The sequence below is a fragment of the Falco punctatus genome, assembly GCF_963210335.1.
Source record: "Falco punctatus genome assembly, chromosome: 9".
Lineage (NCBI taxonomy): Eukaryota > Metazoa > Chordata > Aves > Falconiformes > Falconidae > Falco > Falco punctatus.
Window position 1 is genome coordinate 51,099,177 of NC_137589.1, and position 26,588 is coordinate 51,125,764.

The 26,588-nt window shown below is 42.9% G+C and overlaps 1 protein-coding gene across 2 annotated transcripts in view; it reads left to right on the top strand.

Annotated features, from left to right (window-relative positions):
• The window catches only part of PAPPA (pappalysin 1), a 420,169-nt gene that overhangs the window by 279,368 nt on the left and 114,213 nt on the right, over positions 1-26,588 (top strand). For both annotated transcript variants that reach the window (XM_080402293.1, XM_080402292.1), the window contains 4 exons: positions 9,878-10,023; positions 14,546-14,839; positions 18,863-19,055; positions 25,561-25,682. In XM_080402293.1, the coding sequence (XP_080258419.1) occupies positions 9,878-10,023; positions 14,546-14,839; positions 18,863-19,055; positions 25,561-25,682 (755 nt within the window). The remainder of the gene's footprint in view (positions 1-9,877; positions 10,024-14,545; positions 14,840-18,862; positions 19,056-25,560; positions 25,683-26,588) is intronic.

The window sequence follows — 26,588 nt, forward strand, 5'->3', positions numbered from 1 at the left end:
GTTGCTAGGAGCTACTTCTATAATTAAAGAAAATTCTGTATCAAAGCCTCAGGTTTCCTCTTGATCTCTAACTTCCAGTCTGATTAACAGAGGATCTACCTAACTCTTGACCTGATTCAAGGGAGTGATGACAAGCTGCATTCCTGGTCTCTCTGGTGCTTTTCATAAAAAAAAAAAAAAAAATCAGGTTTGTTCTGGTGACTGAAACCAAAATGTCCTTTACTTGAACTATTGTGCAGTGTGCTATGCACGTATCTGTTGGTTGTTATTGGAAGCTTTGGGATGCGAGGTGTTATGTAAATGCCAAATATTATTAGACCGGTGGCTGCTCACTCGTTGAAAGCAGAGCCCTGGTTCCACCAGAAAATCTGTTTATGAAGTAAATGTGCTACATCGTCTTCAGGAACAGTGAAGCCGAGGGATGCAGGAAGGACCAGCTTATTTTAGGGAGCTTTGACTTTCCATCTGCTGAGCACTGGACCTTTAGGACTTTTTTGGAGACTGTAAAATATGAGTAAAAGGTTGTAAAATATGAGTGAAGCCTTATAAAATGTGATTAGTGGCCACCAGCAGAAAACTTAAAGGATCAGCAACACAAACTACTGCTTATTTAAAAGAAAGATGATCCATATTATCACAGAATGTAGGCTCAAGAGATCGAGTTTCTAATCTTTGCTGTCACAGTGAATGATTTTGTTACTTTGGACAAATTATTGTATTTATCTACCTCAGTTTTCCCGTTCAGAAGACAAGGAAAATTATTCCATTTACCTATTTCATGGCTTCTTCAGTGATGGTAAAATTCCTTGAGGGGAGGCCTGACACAAGGATTCCTGCCCCACGTTAGTGTCGCTTAAGCCCGTGGACGGGGTTTGAAGCGGTGCAGAGGGCTTGTGTCGGGGCTTTGACCAGAGTGGAATTTCTCTCTTCATGTTCAGGAAGTATTTTGAGGCCCAGAGGGGAAGCGTCGTGGAAGTGCCAAGCAGTTTAACTGATGGTTAAAAGAGCCTAAAATAGAGATACCTTCCCATACTGATTTATATTCTTACATATACGTGAATGTGGTTTGTTGCTGGCAAAATGGGTTTTCATAAAGTGGCAAATCTGTTTTAACAGAACAGGTTCCTGAAAACATCCTTACACCACTTCTTTCTTTATCGTTTGACTTTTCTCCTTGTTACAATGGTTCAGCGTGTAGAGTCTGGAAAAACATCAGGGTAACCAGGGCAGAGGGAATATCAGTTGGAGATGAGGGATGGATAAGAGACAAATTACAGTACGTTTCTCATGGGTCATTTGGCTCTAGTCTTGAAAAGGAGAGAAAAAAAATCCCGAAGTAGTAAAAGAAAGTAAAAGAGACAATCAAAACAAATAAACCTGCCAGTGGTGCTGATTTCAAAGGTCTGTGAAATGTGCATATATACTTCATAATGCTTTGCTATTTTAAAGAGATGCGTCTTGAAATGTTCCATGCTTTAATCCTACTCACTGTCTCAGAAGTTAATTGTACAGTAAGATCACAATTTCCATTGCCAAGGCTTTTCCTTTGTTTTCTTTTTTCTTCCTGCAAGTTGGCCAGCCAGCGTATCTTTTTCTCGTTTTCTGTGTAGTTGGTTAGCTTAATTATTTTTTATGGTCATGCAAGGAAAAAAGGGCTTTTCAGTTCTTGCTACGCAAGTGAGCTCAAATATTGTTCTGCTCTCAGACGTAGACTCTGCAAAGGAAGAAGGCTCAGTGGTCACATATTTCTGGTCTATAGCACTGCAACTTTTTATAAACCTACATAAAGATTATATAAAGGTTGGGTCTCTACTATAAGAAGTGGGCAAAAAAGCCTGGGAGGATAAAGGGAGAGAGGAAACAAATAATTTTGTGTACATTACAGCCACCCTAAATTTTTGCCCAGAGCTCAGACAGAACATGTTTGACATTTGAAAATTTTTGCATCATCTTTTTCCCCATTCTTTTCCCTGAGCCTCTACTCGTCCTTATCCTGGCCAGAACCAGCAGCAAAAGTGCCGGGGAAAAAAAAATAAAATAAAATAATCTGTTTTCACTGTATTTCTGAATCTCAGCCCAGGTTTGTGAAGGATTTGGCAAGGATTTACAAATCTTTGAGAGAATCTGTATGGAGATCTAAGGAAACCCGCCTCCCTTCTTAAAAAAGCAAGTTGTGTTGGCCAGAAATTGGGCAAAAATTGGTTGTTTCAACTGAGGTTTCCTTTGAGATTTTGGATTTGAACCTGAAGCTGTACTTTGGGATTCAGATTTTGCTCTGACTAACTCTAGATGTACACTGGAGCAACTGCATCACAGTGAGCACCGAGACTTGTGGGCAGCCCAGGGAGAACAGAAGTTGGCTCAAACTAGAAGCTTGCATGAACCAAACCAAAACAGGACCCAGAGCTAGGTTTGGAGTAGCCCAGCCAGCAGGTTTATTCCAATCTGTTGCTCAGCCCATGAAGCAGATACTGCATTTTCAACATCCAGAATTTATCTATAGGTAATTGCATAAAATAAAGCTGTATCATCTATTAGAGGTCCTTTATGAGAAAGTCAGATAGGACTGAGCAGGGGTGCGCCATTAGGGTTCTATAGATGATAATACTGATTTTTAGAACTTAGTAGCAAATAATTTCCTTTATGTAGGGAGTGGTGGTTTTTTGGTGTTTTGTTTTGTTGTTGTTTTTTTTTTCGTTGCAGTTCTATATATAGTGCAAAATTTTATAGTAGAAATGTGCTTAGTTCTAGGACTATCCAGCTGGAAAGCCAGCATTTCAAAGCAAATGAAAGGAAACTGATGACTTGACAATTGTAAGAGTTCCTTACTGTAGACCAAGGAGCTGCTTTTGGTCTCTGTTGCAGAATAAAGAAAACCTAGACCCAAAGGTTTTCCCATGTTTTGCACAGTAAAACTCTTATTTTCTTTCTACATATTTTAATATTTTTTTTAATAGGGTGAGTAAAGCCTTGAGTCTCTAGCATAATGTAGAAAAATTTCAATTTGGAAAAAAGGGCACCCTAGGATCAATGAACACCCGGACTTTTGTAACACATGGGCTTTTATTTTTTAATATGTGTTGCTTAGGGTCAGTCTTAACCATAGGACCTGCCACTGATGTAAAAGAACCTCGTCCAGCTTTAGCCAGCTGACCTGAATGCATTAGCAGTGTCACAGGGAACGATGCAAAGTTAAACACAGGCTACCAAGCCTACCCAAACCAAGCTGGGTTTATATTTGAACAATTATCCTAACTGTCTTTTCTTGGATCCTTATCTTTCTTTTTTTTCTTTTTTTTTTTTTTCTTCTTTTTTTCTTTTTTTTTCCAAAACACTCCTCCATCCTTGCAACAGGAGACCAGATTTGGGGGCTGCAGAGGACATTTTGCTGCAGCAGATAAACCAGAATTCTTTAAAAGCTGCCAAGTCTGCGTGTGCTGACAGTGTTTGCAATTTATGCTTGTGGACATGACCTACTGACTGCATGGTTTGGATGTGGTCGGAATTACAGTTACACATTTGGATTTCAGTGTGAACACAGGCAGAGATCTGAATCTAAATGGGGACCTGAAGCCTTTCACTTGTAATATCCTGGCTCCGCTCTATTTCAGGCTCTGTCCCAATTGCTGAAAGATTTATACCTTTATCAATAAATTATCGTGACTTTTACTACACTTACACCACTGTCTTAAATTAACACTAAACCAAATGTAGATGAGGCACGCTTCCTGCTTCACATGATTTATGGCAATCCATCTGAAATGAGGAGCAAAATTAAATTTGCCAGCTAAGTCAGATCTTTAACATCAAGTCAGACAAAAATTTTATTGTAAGTCCACTGCTAAAGGGGGTTTGTAGGTTGGCTTTTTGATTCAGGTTTTTGACAGACCTGTAGCACTTTAGGAAAAAAAAAAATTAGAAATGTTTGTAGGTCTGAAATCTCTACTGTGTATTTTCTGTCAGGTTGGAGGTGATAGACAGGACAAACGTAGCAGTTACATGGCACTGATAAGCTCTCAGCTGGAGGACTGTGTCCTCTTTTGATGACCTGCCTTTGAGAAAGATGTGCAGAGCACAGATGAGAGCACAGATGAGAGCATCAGAAATGACCAGAGGTCTTAAAAAAATATAACCAGTGGGGACAGGCTGAAGGAATAAGGTGGTTTTAGCCTAAAAATGAGATGGCTTACAGGAGATATAATAATCTTTCAAGTAAGTAATAGGCTTGGTGAAGCAGAAGGGAATCATCTAATCTCCCTGTCTGTGAGGAATGGTACAAATAGTCACGCACATCTGCCGCAGCAAAAAAAGACTCAGGTAGACATTCAGAGAAACTTCCTGACTGTAAATGTATTGAGCCATGGGCTGCAGGCTGCTGGGGCAGCAGCAGAGGTCTTTGTCGTCAGTGGTATGAGCTAGATAAAAATTCCCTTGGTGTGACATACAGAGATGCCCCTGCTCTGGGGTGGAGGGCTAGCAGCAGTGGTCTCTGGACATCCTTTCCAGGCTTGTTTTTCCGTGACTCTGTGACAGAAGGCAAAAGGCAGCTTATACACTGGTATCAACACTGCGTCTCCAGAAGGAGAGTCCCGTGTCTAACCCCCCCAAGACTGAGAAATCACAGAGAAAAAAGGTAAATTACAGAGAGAAAGGTAAATTATGCCCTTCTGTCAAAGGGCCCCATTTTAAAGTCAGGTTTCAGTGCTGTTGATGTCATGGCTCTTGCCACTGTCTTCAGAAAGAACATCATGTATCTCAAACCATCCTTGCTGTTGGCTGCAGATATTGAAAATCTCTAGGTAGACTCTGCACCCTAAAATGTTGGGCCCCCTGTGTTGCTTGAACAAACGGGACAGACAGTTGGTAAGTGTGCAGATACCAACTGGTGTGGTCTTTGCTGCTCTAACGAGTTATTGTCAATCCTGGGGCCAAGATCAGAGCTGGTGGGACCAAGGGAACGCCACCGAGAGCTATCAGCCACACCACGCTGGGAACCACACCTGGATCTGTCCCAGGCTGCTGGTGAGCGTTGCCAGGGCTGTCCAGAAAGGCTTTCTCTTTGTCTGCTAAACTGTATGCCATGGTTTAAGCTGGGCTGACAGCTGTTTTGAGAGCATCATATGAAAGTTGCAACAAGGAGTCTTGGGAAGGAGCACGATGTACTGGGTCCCTGTGATTCCAGCAGGTTTACTCTGTCCTGCCATATGCTGAAACCACTAGGTAAGGGATGAGATGTTTTATGTCAAGAGAAAAAACGAAGAATTTTACAGCTGACTTCCCAATTCAGAAGATGCTGGCATTTGGGGGGTTTTGTGGGGGTTTTTTGTTTGTTATTTTTAATTATGAAATGCAATGCCTTTTATTGCTAACAAACTCATCAGGCAGATGGAGACCATACTCCATAGTGAGCAGACAGCAAAGTTCCTACTCTGTGTTTGGGTGCGGTCTTGCGAGTAATCCCTTAAGTACCCTGTTTGTTTCCTTGCTGTAAAGCAACACTTGTCTTTGAAGGAAAAAAAAAACCACCACCAAAACAGTCAGATAGAGAGTAACTTAGTGCAAACAGTAGAAAACATTTCCTAACTATAAGGGCTGGAAGGCTTTGCGTTCCTTGCAAAAAACACCCATGAGCGCAAGAGGCTGCACCCCAGACACATTAGGGAAACACAGGAAAGCCACTCTCTGACCTGGAAGAAAACGGGGGAGAGAAAAATTTCCAACCCAGTTAGAAAACTGGTCAACTCTAGTCACAAAGGCCAAATTTAATGCGATTAGACCTGATATCAACGGAGTTTCAAAGCCATTGTCATCAACTGAGTTTCAAAGCCATTGTCAAATGTGTTTGTAGCTACGTGGCAGAGATTTGTGGCTGGTTTTGGCTTTGGCGCTGAGGGCCAGAAGGGAGCTCCTTGCAGTGGTCATGGTGGGCAGGTGGGGCTGCTGGGGGCAGGGGTGGTGGTGGTGGTGGGGGCAGTGCACCTCACCACCCAGGGACGAGTCCTGCTGCCATAGCCCAAATGGACAGGAAATGGGCAGGAGAGATGAGACAGGCATGGGGATAATGGCTCGGGTGACTGATGGGGCAGGCTGCGTGCCGGGTAGGGCAGTCGCGAGACAATGCTGGATGAGCTAAAGACTCCATTAGACTGAAACTGGAGCACTGGACGGGATACATATTACTGATTGAGGTCTGGGGCTTACTGGATAAGGGTGAGCTGCTATACAGTATGGTTTCAGAGGGCTATTTACACTGCAGTGGAGGAAAAAAGCAAGCTGAAGCTGTGCATTGGAGAAATAAGTCGATGAAAAGATCTGGGTGGGAATGTGCACATTGCCTGATATGATTTGGTGTCCCAAATGGCCTTAAACAGCCCATAGAATTTCTGTGTCTAAAACAGATTCCAGCAAAGGAGACCTTTTATGATGCACTAATAGGCTCACTAGGCTTTCTTGAGCAAGGCATGCTTACAGCATCGTATGTTTTTTCCATTACAGGAATTACACGTGTTTTGTTGTGCTTTGGGTTTTGTTTTGTTTTCCACATAGACTTGCCCTGACAGTTCCCTCATTCAGGTTTATATTGGAGGTACCATCTCGAGCCAATGAATTTTATGAAATATGTTGCTGGCACTCACGGAGAGATGCATAAAGGAAATATTCTAATGACAGTTGGAAAGGCTTTGATCCTTTTCCAAGACTGCACTCATGTCTTTGAAATGCAAGTTTGGCAGTGCTGGAAAGGCTGGGCTCTTTGGCTCCCTTTGGCACAAGCCCATGTGACAGTCATTATGTCCTCTATCAGGGGACCCACATAACCTTGAGAAGTGTAAGCAATGCTCGCAGATTGCATTGGGTCAGATAGTCTGGGCTGATAACAAAGCAGCCGCGGCAGCAGGGGGGAGTCAGCCCAGTCCAAGGCAATAACTGAAAACTATTTTGACCTGGTAACTGTTGGGTCTGCTGCCTGCGGCTACGTAGTTGGACATGAACTGCAAAAGTAGTTAATTTATGCCTCCTTGAGTGTAGGAATGTGGTGATGATGGATAGGGATGGGAGGTTATTAGAAACATGGGGAGGAAGGAGAGGATGGAATTCCAGCTCATGTTTTTATCTCTTACACACACACACACGCACGCTGGTTCCTTTGCATACATACTCTTGGCTGTCTTGCATGTGTGCACAGTCCAAACCCTTGCTTACACACACCTCTGTTCATGCACGCACATGCAGGCGCATGTTCACACGCTTACAAGGGATTTGCCTAGGCTAAATGTTTGAACATGTTTTTGTGTTGAGGATTGCTGACTGCTTTTACAAAAGGGTTTGCATTTACTTCCTCCCAAGCACTATCTGTTTACACCTACTCCTGTGTAAACCTTTTGCTGAAAATCCTCTTAGCATTCTGCTCTTATACCGTTCGAATATATTCTGCTCATTGTCAGACTTCCCTTGGCTAGCAGAGTAGTGGTCAGAGAAATAATATCAAACCAAGTCCAATTGACTTAGTATGGTGGATTTACGTAAGACATGAGTTCAGTCTCGGTGATGCACTGACATCACTGGCTAATTAGTTAAATGCTGTCTGCTCTGGATGTTGTCTGCAGTAATAATCCATGTACAGAACAGCCCTAGATGTTGAAGCACATAGCCTGTGTGCAAGTGAGAGAGTGATTGTGGCCACACACTGAGGATGTAAATGGGGATTGAATTGTGTAAACAATAAGCAAAGAGACAGCTGAAAATAAATAATTATTTGTTTAGATTATTTGAAACCATAAGAGAGAAGCGGGGATAAAAATGGTAATTTCCAGAGGGGAGTGTGATTATATCCTACAGGGATTTGCATAGGCCATAAAGCATCTGCATCCAGAGTCAACAACTGCAGTCTCAACACAGACAGGCGGCCTTTCCTTCCCACTGTGATACAAAACACACAAGCATTTTTCCACTTAAAGGTACGCAATGCTTCTGTTTCTGTCCTTTTCTCTCTTGCACGAAGTATCACATCGCTGCCGCATTCTCCCTTATGCTTTTGCTCACTGTCTTTTACTGATGCTGCCATATGTGCAGACATACACAGTCCCCTTCATACGCATGCATCCTCCATCCCATATTCCCCTGATGGGCTTACACTTTTATGTGGAAGTGCACATTAACTGTCATGCAATTGTGAACTATTGCTCGTGGACATGTATGTGTCTGTGTTTGGAAAAGATGTTTTCAAAGGCACAAAGAAGATCCTAGAAATAGGTTACGCACAGCCTCAGAACATTGTGCAGATACATGCAGAACAAGCTTGAGGAGCTAAGGGGAAGATCTGTGTATTTTCCATAGATGCGTTGGGAACACTGGAAAGATGAGAAATGTGTAAAGGGTCACAGTGCTGACCTGTCCTTCAGGATGTCATCCACATTTGATTGGAAGATAAACACTGTATGGAATGGAAACATACCCTTCCACTGGTGTCCCCAAAGAGCACGTCTTCCTCAATGAGTCAGCGAGGGCCTGGGGACACCCAGCCATGAACTATTTTGGAGGCAATGACTTAAGCAAGTGGCAGGGGAAGCTACTGTGGAAATATGAATGTGTTTTCCATTGGGGAGTCCTCCAGGGAAGGACAGAAAGATCTTGGTGCTGAGCCAGTTCCCCTATTTTTTCTTCACCCTTCTGGGAACAAAAGCCTTGCAAAGTATGCAAGGAACCGTACTTGCTGAATGTGAGCACGTTTGGTTTGTGAGAGCTACGTGAGCCCCACACACCCATACACATAAGGAAAAGGGGGACTTTAGGAAGCAGGACTCAATCTGCTCAAGACCATCATGGTGTCCTTTCCTTACAAGCTACTCAACCATGCTTGACTCAGAGTCAACTCTCTGTTGTTTCCACCTGTCAAGTGAAGGTAGTAGAACTTAGCCGTGTTTTAGATCTGGTTTTAGTACAACACTTGATATCGAAAGACAATTTGAGCTAGAAGCAGCGAACCAACGGGTTTACTCTTATGCTTCACTTTCTCCAGCTTTGCTCTGAGTTAGAACACCACAGTGCCACTGAAAGCAATGTGACAGCATGGTACACACTTCGGCAGGTAGCTCCCGTATTCCAGTATTGACAAAGCCTGCTTCTTTAAAGGACTGGGAAAAGTACTTCCAATGGCCAGCAAGCTTAAGGGATTGGCTTTGCTTGCCTGCAAGCAGGTTGCTCTGTAATCTCCAGACATCCCAAAAGCTAAGAAGAAATGCTGCTCGCCTGAGGGGGTGACCTAAGGAGCCTTAGGAATTTATGTCATGATATGGTACCACTCCTGCAGAGATCTCTTTGCAAGGGGACCTCTTGGCACAACTTTGCTTGCTGAAAATAGCAATTCCCAAACGCCCACCCTATGTCAGGGTCGGAGCGTGGGCATCTTGGCACAATACTGCCACCGCTGCTAAAGGAGTAACTTGGTGAGCTGGTGTTAGATGTTGCGCCAGCCTGAAGATGTGAAACTTGTTATTGTGAAGGAAAATTAGAGGTAACAATAATAAACAGCTTAGAGGAAATGTGTAAGATAACGGCTGATATAAAAAGATTTACTGACCATAATACATGCTTAATTACATTCATAATAAATAGATTCCTGTACTTACCTTAGGAATGTGGACAGCTTTATGTATTTACCTTGGATTTTGTGGCCTTAGTTAATCAATGGCCTGAAGTCCTTAGATGAGATTCACTCTGTGAATGTGATGTAATTGAAGTTTGGGAGTGCGTTATTAAAATATTTCAGGTGACTGATACGCAGGATATTATAAGATCTTTTCCTGGATTGCAGCACTTCTTCAAGACTTTGTTGCTTTTTCTGTCACCTTTTGGAAAAAATGCTTTTCTTTTTCTACAGAGCATACTTAGATGTCAATGAACTGAAGAACATACTCAAGCTGGATGGATCCACACACCTCAACATCTTCTTTGCCAATTCCTCTGAGGAAGAGCTGGCTGGAGTGGCAACTTGGCCCTGGGACAAGGAAGCCTTGATGCATCTAGGTGAGCGATAGAGATGTTTCTTCTTTGTAAAGCTTTCTTTTGAGGCGTGAAGAAGGAAAGATAAATATGCGTTAAGCTCTGTTCTGATTTCTTATCATTCTTCTAATATATAGTCAGGGGAAAAAAAGTATTTCACGATTCCCAGATACTGGCTCACAACCAGGAAAATATTAGGTTATAAACCCAAAGCATATTATGGTATTTGTAGATGATGTCAAGCTGAAAGAATTTCACCTTTTAAGTGAAGCTACTTTACAGGGCATTCACTCCATGGGAGCACTTTGCAAAGAAGATTGGGGGATAGGTGCAGGGATGCTAGACAGAAGTGAATTTTTAACCTTAGCCTGTTAGGTTCTAATCCTTAGTACATTACTTAGTAAGTGTTCAATTAATTTTCCTTACAGACTTCAGTTAAAATTGTTGCTGTTTTTCTCTACCAATGTGCAAAAGAGCAAACCGCTGAGAGATTGTATTTCTAATGTTCATTTGAGTGGAACTGGAAAGAGTTCACTACCCTGCAGATTGCCCTGCATGTTTCATAACTAGGCTGCTGAGTATGGCTGCTGGAATGCACGGATCCAGACAAAGCTGTGCAAGCTCCCAAATGACTCATTGCCCTGACACCTGCCATGCCACCGGACCTGTGTTCCTTGTGAAATGTCAGATGAACCTCAAAAGGTTCAGAAGGCACCCACTGAGTCTGTGTGTACTCCTAACTGCACAAACCTCCCACGGGCTGCAAACCTGATCAGGTCATCTTACAAGAGCAGGGATTCTCACAAGTTTTCCAGATATTTCTCCAGCTTGTCCAGGCCTTCCTAGGCTGGAAGTGAAATCCAGTTTCAGCCAAGTTCAGTCTTTGTGAAAGACTGTTTCAGCTAGGTTTTATATTACCCAGCCCCATATTGAGCAGAACAAAAAAGTTGTGGCAAATGTAAACCTAGACGAGGAGAGCAAAATATGGTGTTTATTATTCTGAAGTGTACTATGAGAGCTGAGCTACAGCTTGAGCCATCAGTAAGGGAGGCTTTTCCATGTTCAAAAATACATTACCCCAAAACATAGATGTTAACATCTCTTTATAGTCACCTGTCTCCGTAGCTGAGAGAGGCTCTGTGGTCAAACTAAGCAGCTGGAACTGGCTGCCCTACTTTAGTAGAAGTTTTATTACAACATCCAGCTCTGCAGCTGCTCTGGAAGAAGTGTGAGCAAACTTCCCTTCCCAAGGACCAGCAGTGACACACATCCAGTCTCCTGCCAAGCTAGGCTGGAAGTGAAGCCACTTCCACTCTGACTTGCCTCCAGCTCCGTGTCCACGGGCTCCTGCTGGGAGCACCCAAACCAGAAGATGCTGTGAATGCCTGCCAGCGAGCATCCCCCATGGCACATCTTCTGGTAAAACCAAAGCTAGATATCAATCCCATCCTCAGCCAGCACCCATGACAATGTGATTCCTCTCACTTTGTAGTACCAGAGCTCCAGCACTAACCCCACAGTAACCGTTTGCTTCTGATTGTGCAACAGTATAGCTCGCTGGTGGGAAACATTAGCCCTAATGCCACTGCTGGAGTGAAATAAAGCTGCAGTAGAGCTGATCCTTCCCTAAATGAGTATTTTCACAACTTCCTTTGGTGTTGCCATGGGAGGGAGCAGAGAACAAGGAGAGAGCTCCAGAGTGCCAAGAAGAACCTTCTGCAAGAAGGCTGGGGCTCGCCCAAAGTCCTGAGGAGTTCTTCTGTCACTTCGTTAAGCTAATTGTCAACATCATGCCTGAGCAAAACAATTTAAATTCAGCTCCTACAGTGTATTGACAGAATTCATTGACCAAAAAAAGATCTCACGAGAAAAAAAGACGTTAGCCAACAGTTTAAAGTTGACTTGCAGTGCAAAAAGTAAAAATAAATAAATAATGGTCATAATTTCCTGTCATAATAGCCCTCCCAGACCTGTGCTTGGTCTGTAAGAATTCATCTTTAATCTTTTTTACTCTCTTCTATAAATCCAATATGTACTTAATAAAAAATATGAAATATGTCCTGTGGTGCAGATCTAAAGGCTGGGATAGAGATTGTCTGCGTGAGGGAGTTTATCTTTTCTGTAAAACTGCAATTGATTTAGATTCTTGACAGCTGTGAAAAATATAAATTTTCAACAAAGGCAAAAATAAAATCTCCCTCTCCAGCTGCCTCAGGGCTGTCCAGTGCCAGAACCATTTACCCAGCCTGTATTTTGAAGGCACATCCTGCTGAGGAATTCCACCAGTACTCTTGCCATTGGAAAACAAAACTCTGGAATTATTTTTGGGAAAACAACCCCCACAAAACATACCAGGGTACTCTCTGCATGTAAATGGCTCCACCTGGGTAGAGCCCAAGCACCAGAGGAATCGGAGCACGTATTGTATAAAGGCGGAGAGAGGGATAGAGGGAACATAGGGGTCGCAGTGGCTGTGTACTGGTGGGTCTGTATGCAATTAATCGGGATTGTGGAGAACTAGTGTAAGGAACAGTTTAGTGCTGTGAAAAGGATGTGCAGATGCTACATGTGGTGTAATAGGCAGGGTGTTGCAGTGCAATTGATTTTATACATTCTTTTGTGTTTGTATTTAGATTTTTAGTCCATTTTTTTTTAATACTATGTATGTATGTGTACATGGCTATGTGACTTTTCTCCACTGTGTTGTGTGTAGTCACACATGCCCCATGCACAAAGGGAAAATCTTTTCTCTATTGCTCTTTATCCATGTGTCCGTGCAGGACATCCAAAGTGGTCCTTCCTCTCTCTTCAGCATTGATAAGATTTCAGCTGGAATACTGTATTGTGTTTGGACAATGTGTTTGGAGGAAGACGTGAGACAACGGGGAAAACCAAAGGGGAAGGACAGCCAGGGAGCTCCAGAAAAAGGATTGCACTGGAAGGAAAGGTTGAATGGATTCCAGTTATTCAGGCTGAAGGAAAAGATCCTGAAGTGGGGATGATGACAATCTAATAAAAGCTGATGAAAGCGGAGGAGCATCTTCTGCTCTTCCTATCCGTGTGAGGCAGGACTGAAGTCCTGAACTTAAATTGCCAAAAAAATCAGGTCAGATTAGATGTGAGTTAAATCCTTGCAGCTGTAAGGATACTGAGTGCTGAAATTGATTGCTGGGGCAGTCATGTCATCAGGGGTTGTAAAGGAAGAGATGTTAGACAAATATGTGTGAGGGATTGTATAGACCTAATTGGTCTTATATTGTTTGAGAGTGAAATTTAGATGACTTAAGATCTTTTCAGTCTTATTTTTCACTAATTCCCGGGTTATTGCAACCAAGTCTCCAGGCAGATGAGAAGAAAGAGTCCATAGTGTGTCAGAATCTGATGATCTCATCTTCCCTGCACTACAGTCACTGATAAAGTTCCTCCTGCCGAAACATTTTTCTCCTCATCGTCACTAAATTATTGGTGTACCATATCTGAGATTTATTTTTCCACGATATCTTTTTTACAAAGCAGTCTCACATTGCCATAACAGGCAGTATGCACAAACAGTTTTAAATAAAAGGCTTGGAAAAGTTGAGATCAACAAGCTAAATAAAGATGATATGAAACATATCATAAATCCAAAGGTACATCTAACTGAGCTAAAAATATAATTCTTATGATTAATTCAATATACTGTAAAGCCTCACTAATTTACTATTTGCTTATCTACACATTCTGTAATTCATACAACAAAAAAAATCACCGTTAGTTTTCTTTGAGCACATTTAACAACCATGCAGTTCTTTTAGAACTATCACATTCCAGGATTTCATATTTTTTGACACATTAGACTTATGCATATTCATTAGTGGACTGTGCAGTTCAGATCAAACTAGGCTTGTCTGGGTATATGAACAGAGTGTGTTTCTGACAGTTTCTTCAAAGCTGTCTGTATGATCAGAGCACACCCTGCAAAAACTGTTCCAGCCTTGGATGTATTCTGATTTCTTTGTCCAGCTATTAGTTTGCAATTACTGGTGCAACCTACTGCAATTTTTAGGGTGTTTCAGAAATTAAGAGGCTTCTCTTATGACTTTACCCTGTGGAATACAGAGAGTGCTCCAGGTATGTTTTGTTTGACTCTTGCTATCAGATTGCTTACACTCATCTAGGCAGAATCATTCTCTTTAAGCACGTTAAATTATTTGAAATCGCTTAGCATGAGGTAATTGCAGGTAGGATTTTTCTCTAAGTTAACAAACAAGGAAAACTGAACATATTCAGTTGAAAGACTGACTGTCACTGGTTTTTGGTTTAAGGTGTTGGGCTTTGTCCCACGATTCCTCATCCTTAGAGCCCCAGATGAAAGGTGAGATGAAACCTTGCTGTGCAGTTTCTCTGAGCCAGCAATGTGCCTGATGGTGCAAAAAGCAGTCTATGCTATAGAGAATGCGATGAACTGCCAGGGGATCTGCCCTTTGGATTGCCTTCCTTTCCCTTTCTCTTGCTCCTCCAAGGAAGACAAGGCAAACATGGAAGCTATTCTGTTTTCCCCTCGCAGGCGGCATTGTGCTGAATCCTTCCTTCTATGGCATCCCTGGCCACACACACACAATGATCCATGAGATTGGGCACAGCCTGGGGCTCTATCACGTCTTCCGGGGAATCTCAGAGATCCTCTCCTGCAGCGACCCGTGCATGGAAACGGAGCCCTCCTTCGAGACCGGGGACCTCTGCAGTGACACCAACCCTGCTCCTAAGCACAAGCTCTGTGGAGATCCTGGACCTGGCAATGACACGTGCGGTTTTCACAGTTTCCTAAACACACCATTCAGTAACTTCATGAGCTACGCAGGTACTTGGGTTTCCTTGGTTTGCTGGTGGGGTCTGTGGTTGGGCAAGAACAAGGAATAGCACTATTAACTCTGATTCCTACAGTCCATCTCATGCAGGGCTTTATGCTGACATGTGTGTCCATTGGTCTAGGATCAGGCTTGATGAACAAAGCTGATGGCCTCAGGAACCTCTTCCACTTATCCTGTTATGTTTACCCAGCTTCCCCAACTTTACATAGTTTCATGGGAAGACCAGGCAGAAGGTTTGGGGGAAGGAGGTAATGAAATAAACATTAAGAAAAGAGCTTCTAAAGGCTCTACAGAAAATTTGACACCCTTTTTCCCTGGGATCTGGATGCCTGATCTATGAGGTCTTCTTTGAAAACCCAAATTCAGAGATTGTTTACCTTCTCCCAAGGAAATATTGAATGTCAGATGATTATTGGTACTACCAAGGCTGTAGGATACACCTGTGCTAGGTAGACATCTAATGAGACACTGCTCATCCCTCCGGGTGTCTGTTCAAATACCATGTTTATTGTTTGATTTGGAGCCGCTGTGGTTCAGCTAAAATCACTCACATTTGTTTTTCATCATTAGAGTGTGAATACTAGGATAGTACCTGGATCAGGATTGCTCTTCTGGTCAAAGACTACGAGTGTGCTGTGCTGATTTGTGCTGGGACTATAGGCTAAAGAACTAAAGGCTCCATATCAGTGCCATAAAAAACACCCCTCCAAGAGGAACAAGCTGCTTAAGCAAAAGCCTTATCTTGTAGTTTTAACTCTGCAGACTTCTGTAGGCACAACTGTGTTGTTCAGGGGTGCCGGTTCATGGCATTCAGCCTCAGTCTAGCATAATGCAAAGAGGGCATGAGCTCCTGTGACCCTTGCCTCTCGGATGGGCGTGGGGTAGGGTCCTTGCTGCACCCCTGGAAGCTCAAGGGGAGTTGAAGGATTCTCTGTTATTTCCCAGAAAGAACAGGGAATACCTTGGGTCATATTTCCCCTTATTTTGGGTCACATCTAGCCCTGATGAAGGTCTGTGACACTGAGCTGACAGCATCAACAACATTTTAAAGGTGACCAATACACTTCTAGCCACTGAAGGGCACCTTTATACTCCAGGCGAAAACACAGATTGCCCACTCAAAAGGTCATAGGAGTGCTTATTCTGTAATAAAACTGTAGAGAAGCAAAGTGTTTAATGCCATCTGGGGCACAGATTGAAATGATTTATAACAGAAATGCTTTTATGCCCTTCATGGCACTAGCTAAAAGTGATGCTTAGTTTTCTCTTTATTTTTCTATTTGTTTAGAGGGTGTTTTCAGGGACAAGCATACACACACTGAGTCAGTTCCTCAGCATGTTGTGCACTTCTGTGCATGCGGTAGGGCAGAGTCTTACTGCCTGATACAGCCTCCTGGTAACATCACATGGATAAGTCAGTGCCACTCCAGATGACAATATCCCTCCACCAAATCTGCTCATGTCTGTGTGATGAGAGGTGGAGCATGCTTGTTTCCGAATGCTGAGGTCTTTTCTTCCAGCCAGACCTTGCCTTGCCAACTCTCTCGAGATCTTAAAGAGAGAGGCAGACCACAGAGATACCTATCTGCTCTGGGGAGCTACCTACCTGCTGGTGTTCCGAGCAGAAACTTTTTTTTTTTTTTTTTTGTTTTCTTGAAAAATGAATTGAAGCGACATGATGTGTATCTCTAGAGCTCATGCATGAATCTGTTTGCTTTTCTGTTGTTGCCAGTGGAATAAAAATATAGCAGGATATCAAATTGCTATCGAAATACATTTGAAATGACTAGGTTGAGGTCATGCAGCTCTAGACATTGCCTTTCTTTCCTTTCTGTTTTGCTGCTTGTATACAGCTTGGTTGTGTTGTGTTTATCTGTCTGTCTCTAACATCCATCTGTCCAGTTACCCCCAGCTCTGCAGCAAAGCACTGACTTAAGGAGTAACTGTTCTTTCCCTGAAATCACAAGTTACGATGTCCAGAAGATCAAGGAGTGTGAGAAACTGGACTTGTAAATTATTTTTACAAGTCCAAATAGCCATGGTGTTCCCAAATAAAAAGATAAGTTAGTTGTTTAGATGACTCTTCATGAAATCAGCAGTAGTTCTGCCTCTGAATTCTGTTGGAATAATCATCCCAGCAACATCTCTTGAATTTTCAAGTTACTGCTTCATCTGAGGATCTTGAAACTTTTTTGAAATCAAGTGATCAAGTGAGATCCCTTTCCCCCTTGCCTCCCCTCCCTTCCCCTCCCCCAGGACACAGCCTGTGCTGATGTTCAAACAGATTGAGAATGCAGGTCATCTTTTTCCTGTGCCATTGTCTCACTGCTTTGTCCTATATATATTTTATTGTTCCTTTATGATGGCTATTAAGGGCCTTTGTCTCCTTCTGTGCTTCTGTGAAGAATATTTATGGCTTGTACAGCATGCTTAGGGATAGACCATCGATAATTATTGAGGAAATCCAGAGATGTCATATTAAAGCAGCTTTTTGCATACCCACAGGGATTTGTAGATATTTTCAAGCTGCTGGTGTCTGTCTATCTGCTGTGCGTGTTTGATGAGAGGAGGTTCGCTGCTCAGTGGAATTAGGAGAGACACGGGAGAACATGTGAACTGACATGTCCTCGCTGTGGTAGGGCTGCATTCAGGGCTGTAGTCTGAGCAGGATCCCGACTGGAGCTGTCTCCTTTTGCTTGCATCTCTGGGAAGATGTGGTAAGGTTTTAAATTAGCCAGCAAAGTCACACTTCTCTTTAGAACAAATTCATATTTTTTTGTTCCCCTTGAGTTCCACAGGGCATGGACTTGAAGACATCTGAGCATCTAGTAACACTATTACAATATTGAACTGCCAACTTACACGCATGCAAGCAACTCTCTGAAAAGCCTTCGTGACCTGCATCTTCCCAGAAAAGTGTGTTACTTGACCTGTGCAAAACTGTCATTGTTATTTGTATCACAGCAGCGTGCAGAGGTCCCATCTGGGACTGAGCTTTACTGGGCTAGGAACTCTGCCGGCACAGGGGAAACAACGCTCCGTGTTTTTGAGAGCTTTCCATCTGATGGGAAGAGTACCAGAAAACTGGTTAAAGAGCTAGCATTGTGTTCTTCAGCACAGCGTTTCTGGGTGACTTTGCACAACATATTTATTCCTTCTGTGATCTGCACAATAGAGAAATAGTAATTTTCTACTTGTGTTCAGAGGACACTAGATGTGTTCTTGTTGCCAAATCATGTTTGGGAGAAACAGATGAAATGAGAAATGGATATTTATGGGAAATTATCCAGCAAAATTATTTCTCCGTTTTGAATGAAAAACAAATTTGAAACATCAAAAACATTTATGAAAAGTTCAGAAAGGGGGAGATTTAAAATAGAAATAAAGTTGGTTTATTGCACCAAAAATTTACATTTTAAAGTAATTATTTTTTAAATTGATCTTTCAGAGCATTTTTATTTGTTCATCAGAAAATTTAAGGACTTTAAAAAATTATGTATTTTTAAAATTCTGTGTCCTTTTTAATCTAAGGAATCTGTCAAACTCTATTGCACAGAGTTTGCATGAATTTCAGGCAATCCTTTATGCTAATGCTAGCTGTTCTTTGCCCTTTTATCCTCTCTCAGAGATAATCTTTTAGACATGAAATTCTTTTAAGCCCAGAGGTCCACTGGTAGCCCCAACTGTGACCAGAAGGTGCTGCACTGGGGCTTTCTGCTTCTTCGCCTCCATGTGTCTCTGTCTCACCTAGGGATGATCTCTAGGTGCTTCATATGTATCCCGGACAAGAGGGAGGGAAGGTTTATTTATTTATTTATTCCTTTTTAACGTTTGTTTCCTTTCACCTGCCTCCACGAGTGATGATGGCACTAATTTGTTCACAGGTTATTAACTTCCGAGTGCCGCGAGAACCCAGCCCAGCCCTTTCAAGGAGCTGCTGTTCACCGGGTTGTAATTCTCTTGCTCCTGCCTGATCTCCCACGTGGTTGATGTGGTTTCTGTTGTCATTTCAGACGATGACTGCACGGACTCCTTCACACCCAACCAAGTGGCCAGGATGCACTGCTACTTGGACCTCGTCTATCAGAGCTGGCAGCCCGCAAAGAAACCGGCTCCTATTGCAATTGCCCCCCAGATCGTGTCTCGGACCTCCACCTCTGTCACGCTGGAGTGGTTTCCACCCATTGATGGCCACTTCTTTGAAAGGTGATCACGCGCTGCTCTGTACTCTGGCACTGAACTGAATGGAGAGGGGAGAAATAGGGGGACAGCCTGAGGCCCCACTCGTGGAGCGCAGCTTTATCATGTGCTGTGCTCGGTCTGGATTAAGGCTCTTTTCTAAATTGGTTCATACTGAGGAGGTTATTGATCTGTTTTCTGCTCTTCCTTTCTCAGCCTGTAGCACTCAGCTGAGGGCCATTGATTTGCCATGTAAAGGGCAAATCTTTTTCCATATGTTATGGGAGTAATTTTCAATCAACAATTCTGGCCCTGTGATTCCTGCTGTTATTGCTGCTCACAAATACCTGTGGGCTTCAGTTCTGCTGGCACATTCCCCCCTCCTCCTTTTGCATGTTTCCTTTGCAAGGACAAAGTGAATCTTGTTTCTACTCCCGTGACAACACTGAGCTGATGGGCAATGGAGACTCCCAGGGCAAGGAGGTGGCAGGGCCAGGGAGAGGAACAAATGCTGCCTCCTTCCTTGAGCTGCAGGTCTGAGATGGGAATTGAGCAAGACAGAGCCAAGGACCTAAACCCCTGAATATCATGCGAGCGTCATCTTACTGCACCCTGTGTAGAGCATGTAGGTCAGAGTGTGTGTGTGTGTTTGTGTCTGACAGGCACGCAGTGATGTGGTACCCGTAACGACAGATGAACTGAGTGCAGGGCTCGGGACGGGAGTCACAGCGCGTTGCAGTTCATAGCCGGTGCAGCTCTACCCCAGCATGACCTGAGCAACTGGGTACTTCATCTAAATAGTCTGACGCAGCTCTTGGATGAGCCGCAGGAGCTATGGGAGTCCTAGCACAGAACTTCCTAAATGGTTGATTCTCACAGTACCATTAACTCACCTTCCCTACTTGCATCTCTTTTCCAGTTTTTGCTTTGTTATTTTATAGGGAACAAACTTCGAGTGTCCTTCAGGACTGTAGCAGTAGGTATCGCAGGAGGCTGAATTTACAAGCATATTAGCACCCAAAGAGCTGTCTCAGCACTGCTGCTTTGTTCAGCGAGAGCACCTTGAAAGCCACTGCCTCCATGAGGGGTGAAACTCCTTCCAGCACTGCTAGTGCACCATGGCCATTTCAGTGGCCAGCCTGCACTTTATCTGAAGAGACAGATAGCTGGTATTTTCTGCCCAGATGAGATTTTCCACCTTTATTGCAAATTAATATGAGGAGGGCAATCAAATCATATTGGGAGTTGATAAAGAGGGGTCTCGTGCTCTGAAGAGTGTTTGCTTTAATTACAATTTTGTAACTGAATCCTTTTATTCCCTGTGTGTGAAAAGGATTTACGTGAAGTTCTGAAAATTAATTCAGGATTTTTTAGCCCATAATCATTTTTAGGTAAATTAAGTTTCTCCAATTTAATTTAGATTTCAGGAGATACTTATTATGTGTTAAATAAATACCATCTGCCTCTTAAAACACATTTATACAGCACTAATTGTTATGTAACCAAATATGTCTTTATTACATATTTCTTATAACTCAATCAATATGTTCTTAATAACCTCTAGTTAGTTGCTTCTTAAATAACATACAGTGGATAGCGTGGTAAATCTACAATTTCATAACAGAGTTATCATATGTTAAATAAATAGCAATTTTCTAGGAAAAAGAAGCCCTTTGGGTTTTCAAATCTGTGTACTCAGTATTACTGAAGAGATTTAAAGAGACAGCCCCAAGTACTTTGAGTCCAACTCCTTGTTAAAATGAGATTCCCAGGGCTAATAGATACAGAAATGTTGCTGTGACCATGTGAAAATGTTACTGAGAGAGATAAGTGATCCTGTCTAAAACATGCCCACATTTCTGATATATTAATCAAAACAAGGATGATAGTAGTATTATAGTGACTAATACTGGAAAAGCTCATGTGCTGAACTTCCAGCACCGATGTGCCCAGCACTGCTCGGTTAGAGCTGCATGCCTATATCAATTTGTAAAATTGGGTCACTGTGCAAGACAAGTAGGCGGTAAAATTGGCCAAGTATAATCTTATCTGTGTGTGGGAATACTGTAAATCTTTGCAGATATTTTTACACAAAGTGCACACCATGGCCCAAATTTTACTTGCCTCACTTGAATGAATAAACTCATTCACTTCAATGGGACTATTCATGTAAAAAACAGAAGACTGATACTCAACTGCTGAGTGCCTTGGGCCTGGTTTCTAATGCACAGAGGCCCCTTCCATGCTGTTTTGACAGTGTAGAACTGCCTTAAAAGGCTGAATGGCTCTGGCTACATTAGCAAGTATTGTGGCCCAATATAAGTAGATCTCCAGCGCAAAACAGTTGTTAATGAAAACCTGACGTCAACACTGTAGGGGTTTCGGGGGGTTGTTTCAGCCTGGCCCCATCAGCAGTTGTAGCACATCAGGTGTGGTCCTGGAGCACATGTCCACTCTGGATTCAGGCAGAAATGGGTCCAGCATCCGTGCACTAGGGCTGCTTTAAGCAGGGAAGATGAAGATTTTTCCTTCAAAAGCTCGTTCCTCATCCAAATGACAATGCTACTGTAGGCACTCAGTGTAACTCAAGTTCCTTTTATGCCCCTTTTATTCTCTAGAGCTATGCATAGGCAGTGACCTCTGCTTAGTGAAAGTTAAGAAAGGAAAATTTAGCCTTGTGTTTAAAAATGTAACATTGTATGTATGGGTGAGATCCTGACAGGTCTGCGGTTGAAGGGACGTGAAGCATGGAAGTACAAGTCCATGTGCCTTTTCCCTGCTTAGATGCAGCTTTGTCACAGCTGCCACATATTAGGTGCTTTTCTCTTAGGGCCTCGGTTTTAGGAATTACATCATTAATTACATGGATTTGGGGACAGACAGTAATGCTAACTCATAGTTTTTGTAAATTTGGGGTTGGCTATCCTGTGTCCTCACACCTTGGCAAGATGTGCACAGGAGCTGTGTGCGGAGTGCTGTGCTTTTCTTCCTGATATAGCATCCTTACTTATTTAGTGTGTTCGACTGGTGTCCACTATATGACTCTAGAGAGTCATTTACCTGCACATTTGCCAGCATGTGTTTGACCCTAAGCTTCACCAGCTGGTTGAGCTTCTAAACATCTCTAACAATCAAACATATCAAGAACCAGCATTTCTTCTTGTAGCTACTACACACAGGATTGGAATACCATTCTCCATCCTCCCATTAAATAAAAGCATGAAAAATGTCACATGTGCATATAATAATATGTAATAATAAAATAATAATAGAGGCAACAAAACAAGTGAAAACAAGGGAGAAAAAGAAAACCCTATTCATTTCCTGACCGCATCTATTAGATGCGTTCATCTGCTGTCGCTAAGCATCCATTCATGCGCCTCCTGTTTGATATGCGTAGGCAGGATGTAAACAGTTATTGTAATAGGGCTCTGCAGAAAATTCTGCTTGGACAGAAAAGTTTGAAAGCATCTGGTCTTCCAAGTTTTCATTGAGGTGACTGCATTCATTTCCATGAATCTGATTCTATCTCATTCTTAGCAAGCAAACATTTTGGTCAGTATGGTGTCCCAGATCTAGATGGCTGGGCTTGATAATCACTTGCTTAAACCTTGCTGGGAAGTTTCAGTGCCTTAGAGGCGGAAAGCATCAATTCTGAATTTCAAGTAAGCAGATACAATTTAGTCTGAAAACAGGCAGTCTTTACTGAAAGGAATGATAGTTTTTTACTGGGTTTGAGTTCCCCACTGAACTGGTGCTGGCCCTGAAGAGAATTGTCTGTTTTTCACTAGTAATCTTCAGATTTTGAATCCACCACACTGAAACATCATGCTGTAGGAATTAATTCCTCCTGCACTCTGAACTTCATAAACTGGAATTTCCCCAGTATTTGGCTTATTAGAAAACAGAGAACTCTAGATTTTCCATCACCCTGCACTTTGGGGAGTCATGTGCACCAGTGTACAAGTTGTCAGATATGCTATTGTTAACTAATTAATAGTGTTTTGAAACAATTTACGCTCATTTTGTCTTGATGTCAGTGGCTGCATAAGGTGTAAGGATCTGGCTTAGAATTTCATAAGCCTGTAAATGTGATGCCATAATTAGTTTTGACATTCATGGCTGTTTGTAGGATTTGTGTGCAAGCGTCTGCAGACCAAAAACTTTAACCCAGGAGTCATCCCCTGTGTAACTCCTTTCAGTCAGTGGAGTTACATCAGGGTTGAGTTTGGCTCCCAAACTGGAAAAGTAAAAAGAGAAAGTTTGCTCATAGCCTTTCCCACATGATGCTCCTTGTGATTTCTCTTACCTCCAAGTCCTTGCTGGTAAAAGGAAATGTTTGTCCATAAGCCTACAGTTTTTTCCACCATGGCAGCCTGTGATGAAATTGTATAGCTGCTAATTTGAGTAAAAAGCAGTCCTAATTGTGGAAACTTGGCTTTCAAAGCCCTGTCTTCATCCAGGACCAAGTGCTAATGCAGGAGTCTCTTCGTAGAGAAACTGAGAGATTACTATTGCAGGGACTTCTATCCTGACTGTTGGTGGCTGCGTCTGAAAAACAACTGCACAATAATAATCCTACGTTTTGATTTCTCAGTACCTTTTATTCTGGATTCTTGAATACTTTTGCATATATTATTTAGACAAGCCGAGTTAGACACTTAAAGCACTGCTGAATAGACAGCTGAGAAATGAAGTAGGGAGACAGTGTCATACCAATAGTGCAGGTGGGTGAAGTGAGAGAGGGAGAGAAGGTATTCGCAACATGCCCAAATTTGTTCATTACCGGTGCTACAGATCGTGCAAGGAAGAGGAGGGCACCTTTGCCTCCCTCTTCTTTATTCTACCTCATTGCCACATTTTATTCTTCAGATGTTTTCAGCAGGTGCATCCCTTTCTGCACTGTCTGCAAGCTCTGTCATTTACCGTCTCTTTGTAGGGTGGCTGTGGGCCATATTGAAATGGATATGAGTTTTACCACCGGTTCCATTCCAAGCCCCCCCGTTGACAATCTCTGCTTCCACCTAATTAAGCCAACAGAAAGTTGACTTTCAGATAGATCCCTGTCAACAAATAGGAGATGCAAAGCTGTGGAGAAGCTGAGCGTGTCGTCTGTACCACCGATGGGAAAGGAGATCACACAGCCTGGGAGGGCTGCAAGAGTAGATTTACAGTCCTGGTGTCCTCACTGAGGATCCAGAATAACTTCTGCCTGAGGATCACAGTGCCCTTCGTAAAGCAGTGCTGAAATAAATTGCACAATGGGAGATGGTTAGAATTTGCATAGCTGATTATAATAATTGATGACTCAATCCATACTTACTTGGATAGCTTAGAGAGAGAGTACACTGTGTGTTACGCGCAATTTGTTTGCTGAAAACTTCCATCCTTTCCTAGGTGCCTTTAATCATTAAGGTAATTAATTTTTTTTCTTTTGAGTGGGCAGTGTTCCTTGAAGCAGAACAATGAATTCTGCATAATAAACAACTTACTGGGATGAATAAAGACACATTATGGGTCATACATGGTTCCAAATTTTTTGAACCTGAGGAACGTAGGGCTGAACTGTGTGAGTTGCATTCTCAGGTGATATAAATCAGCTTAATGATATGGAAGATATTAGAGTTACTCAGATCTACATCAGCTTAAACCCAGAGCTTGTGAGTGTATTAGCAAAAATGTTTGTGAATCGGTGTTTGACTGGGTTTTCCTGTTCAACCGCTTCTGCTCATAGTACTTTATTGACTGTAGCTGGTACTGGAAGTGATGTGCAGGTGAAGTAACGTTAGTGTTGGGCAGTGAAGTGCCGTTCTGAAAGCCATGTCATGCCATCTGATGGCGTGGAGCCATAAGATGTTCCAGTTCAAAGAGCCATCCACTGGTATCAAAGCTGCCAGGTGTTGAATCCAGTTTCCCCTGCAAAAAGGATTAAGGGCATGTTCTTTTCTGTATGTTCAGAACCCACCCCTTTGCCAGGCTGGTGAGCTGGGCTGTGAGATACCTCCAAAAGTGGCTCCTTGCATACTTAGCAAAGCTGTGCTTCACAGAGCAGCTCTGTCTGATGTTCTCAGAGCCTGGGACTTCACTCTCTCCTCTAATCACCAGTAAGCCCAAGGCCTACAGATACTACAAGTTCAAGCAATAAATCCATGGTGGGAGCAAAAATAGATCTGAAATCTCCTGAGGCCAATTTTTCTGCTCTAACCACTAAGCAACACGTATTTTCTTTTGTCAGGGTTTGATCCAGTTGTAGTGCAGGGGAGGAAGGGAAAAAAAAAAAGATATAGCTGAGTGTGATTTCACAGGTTCCTGTCATTTCACGTTGGATGGCGGACTCACAGATGCCGTCTACACAGGCTGTTAGCCCAAACCTACAGAAGGTCAACGTCAGAAAACACTCTTGTCAGTGCCTTGAGAAAAGAGGGTTAAGTGAAACTGAATTCAAAGTCTTATTGCTTTTAATATAGTTGAATAAGCAGCTCATTCAGCTGTTACTAAGTTGGTGTGTTTTCCTGTTTTCCTGGCCTCCTAGAGAAGTGGGATCAGCATGTGATCTGTGTGCAGAAGGAAGAGTCCTGGTGCAATACGCCTTCAGCGCCTCTTCTCCGATGCCCTGCGATCCCTCTGGGCACTGGAGCCCACGGGAAGCAGAAGGTGAGTCACAGGGCTGGGGACAAAGACATGGTGAGGGACAAGATGGGCCAGAGCAAAAAAAGAGCCACAAAACCAGTGGGACAATCCGGGAGTGACTGATCATACCTGTTTGTAGCAGATCGAGTACACTGTGCCCTGAAGTAATGCCACTGGCTGAAATACCTGTGTTTTGGTCCCCGTGTCCTGACCCTGCCCATGAATTAAATGAATTCCAGAGGCTGAACCTGAATTTCAGAAAGCAGCAGAGTGCCAAGAAATGCTGATCATTCACATCTGCCAGATGAATTCCTCAGGGGAGCTGTTTACTCCTTCTACTCCAACTCCAAAAGTGAATAATTGCTTGGTTTTTATTTGGGCCTGATTTCTGCTGCCTTCCCTTCCATTCAATAGTAATGGGCTGCTCCAGCAGACAGGCTGAGAGGAGATGGCCCTCTGGGCAAGTACTCTGCAGCATGAAGGCAGGTGTCTACGTCAAGCCCTGTCTACTTCAGGTGTCATTGTTACCGTTTCTCTTAGAGCATGTTGGAGGGGGAACGGTCTGCAGGGCTGGTTGTACAGTGCCATTAGATCTCCATCATTAATCCTCCTCCATATGTACCTTCCATGATGTAAGTAGGTGGATGTGGTAGAGCCAGTGTGTAAGATTATACCAGGCAGAGGTCAGTAATCACAAATTACGGTTTGGGACAAGTAGAATATTATCTCAATCTGTCCATCACAAGCTGTTCCTCTGGGAGCAGCACACTCTGGGCCCAGACTTCACTGTAAACACACAGATGAGCTCAGTGAACTCAAAAGGCCAATCCCTGGATTTTGCAAACTCATTATGCCTATACCTCCTTACATTAAGGGCTTCTGTGTCCTGCAGCTAGAGCACGTGGCAGTTGCTCAACGAGGAAGATTATT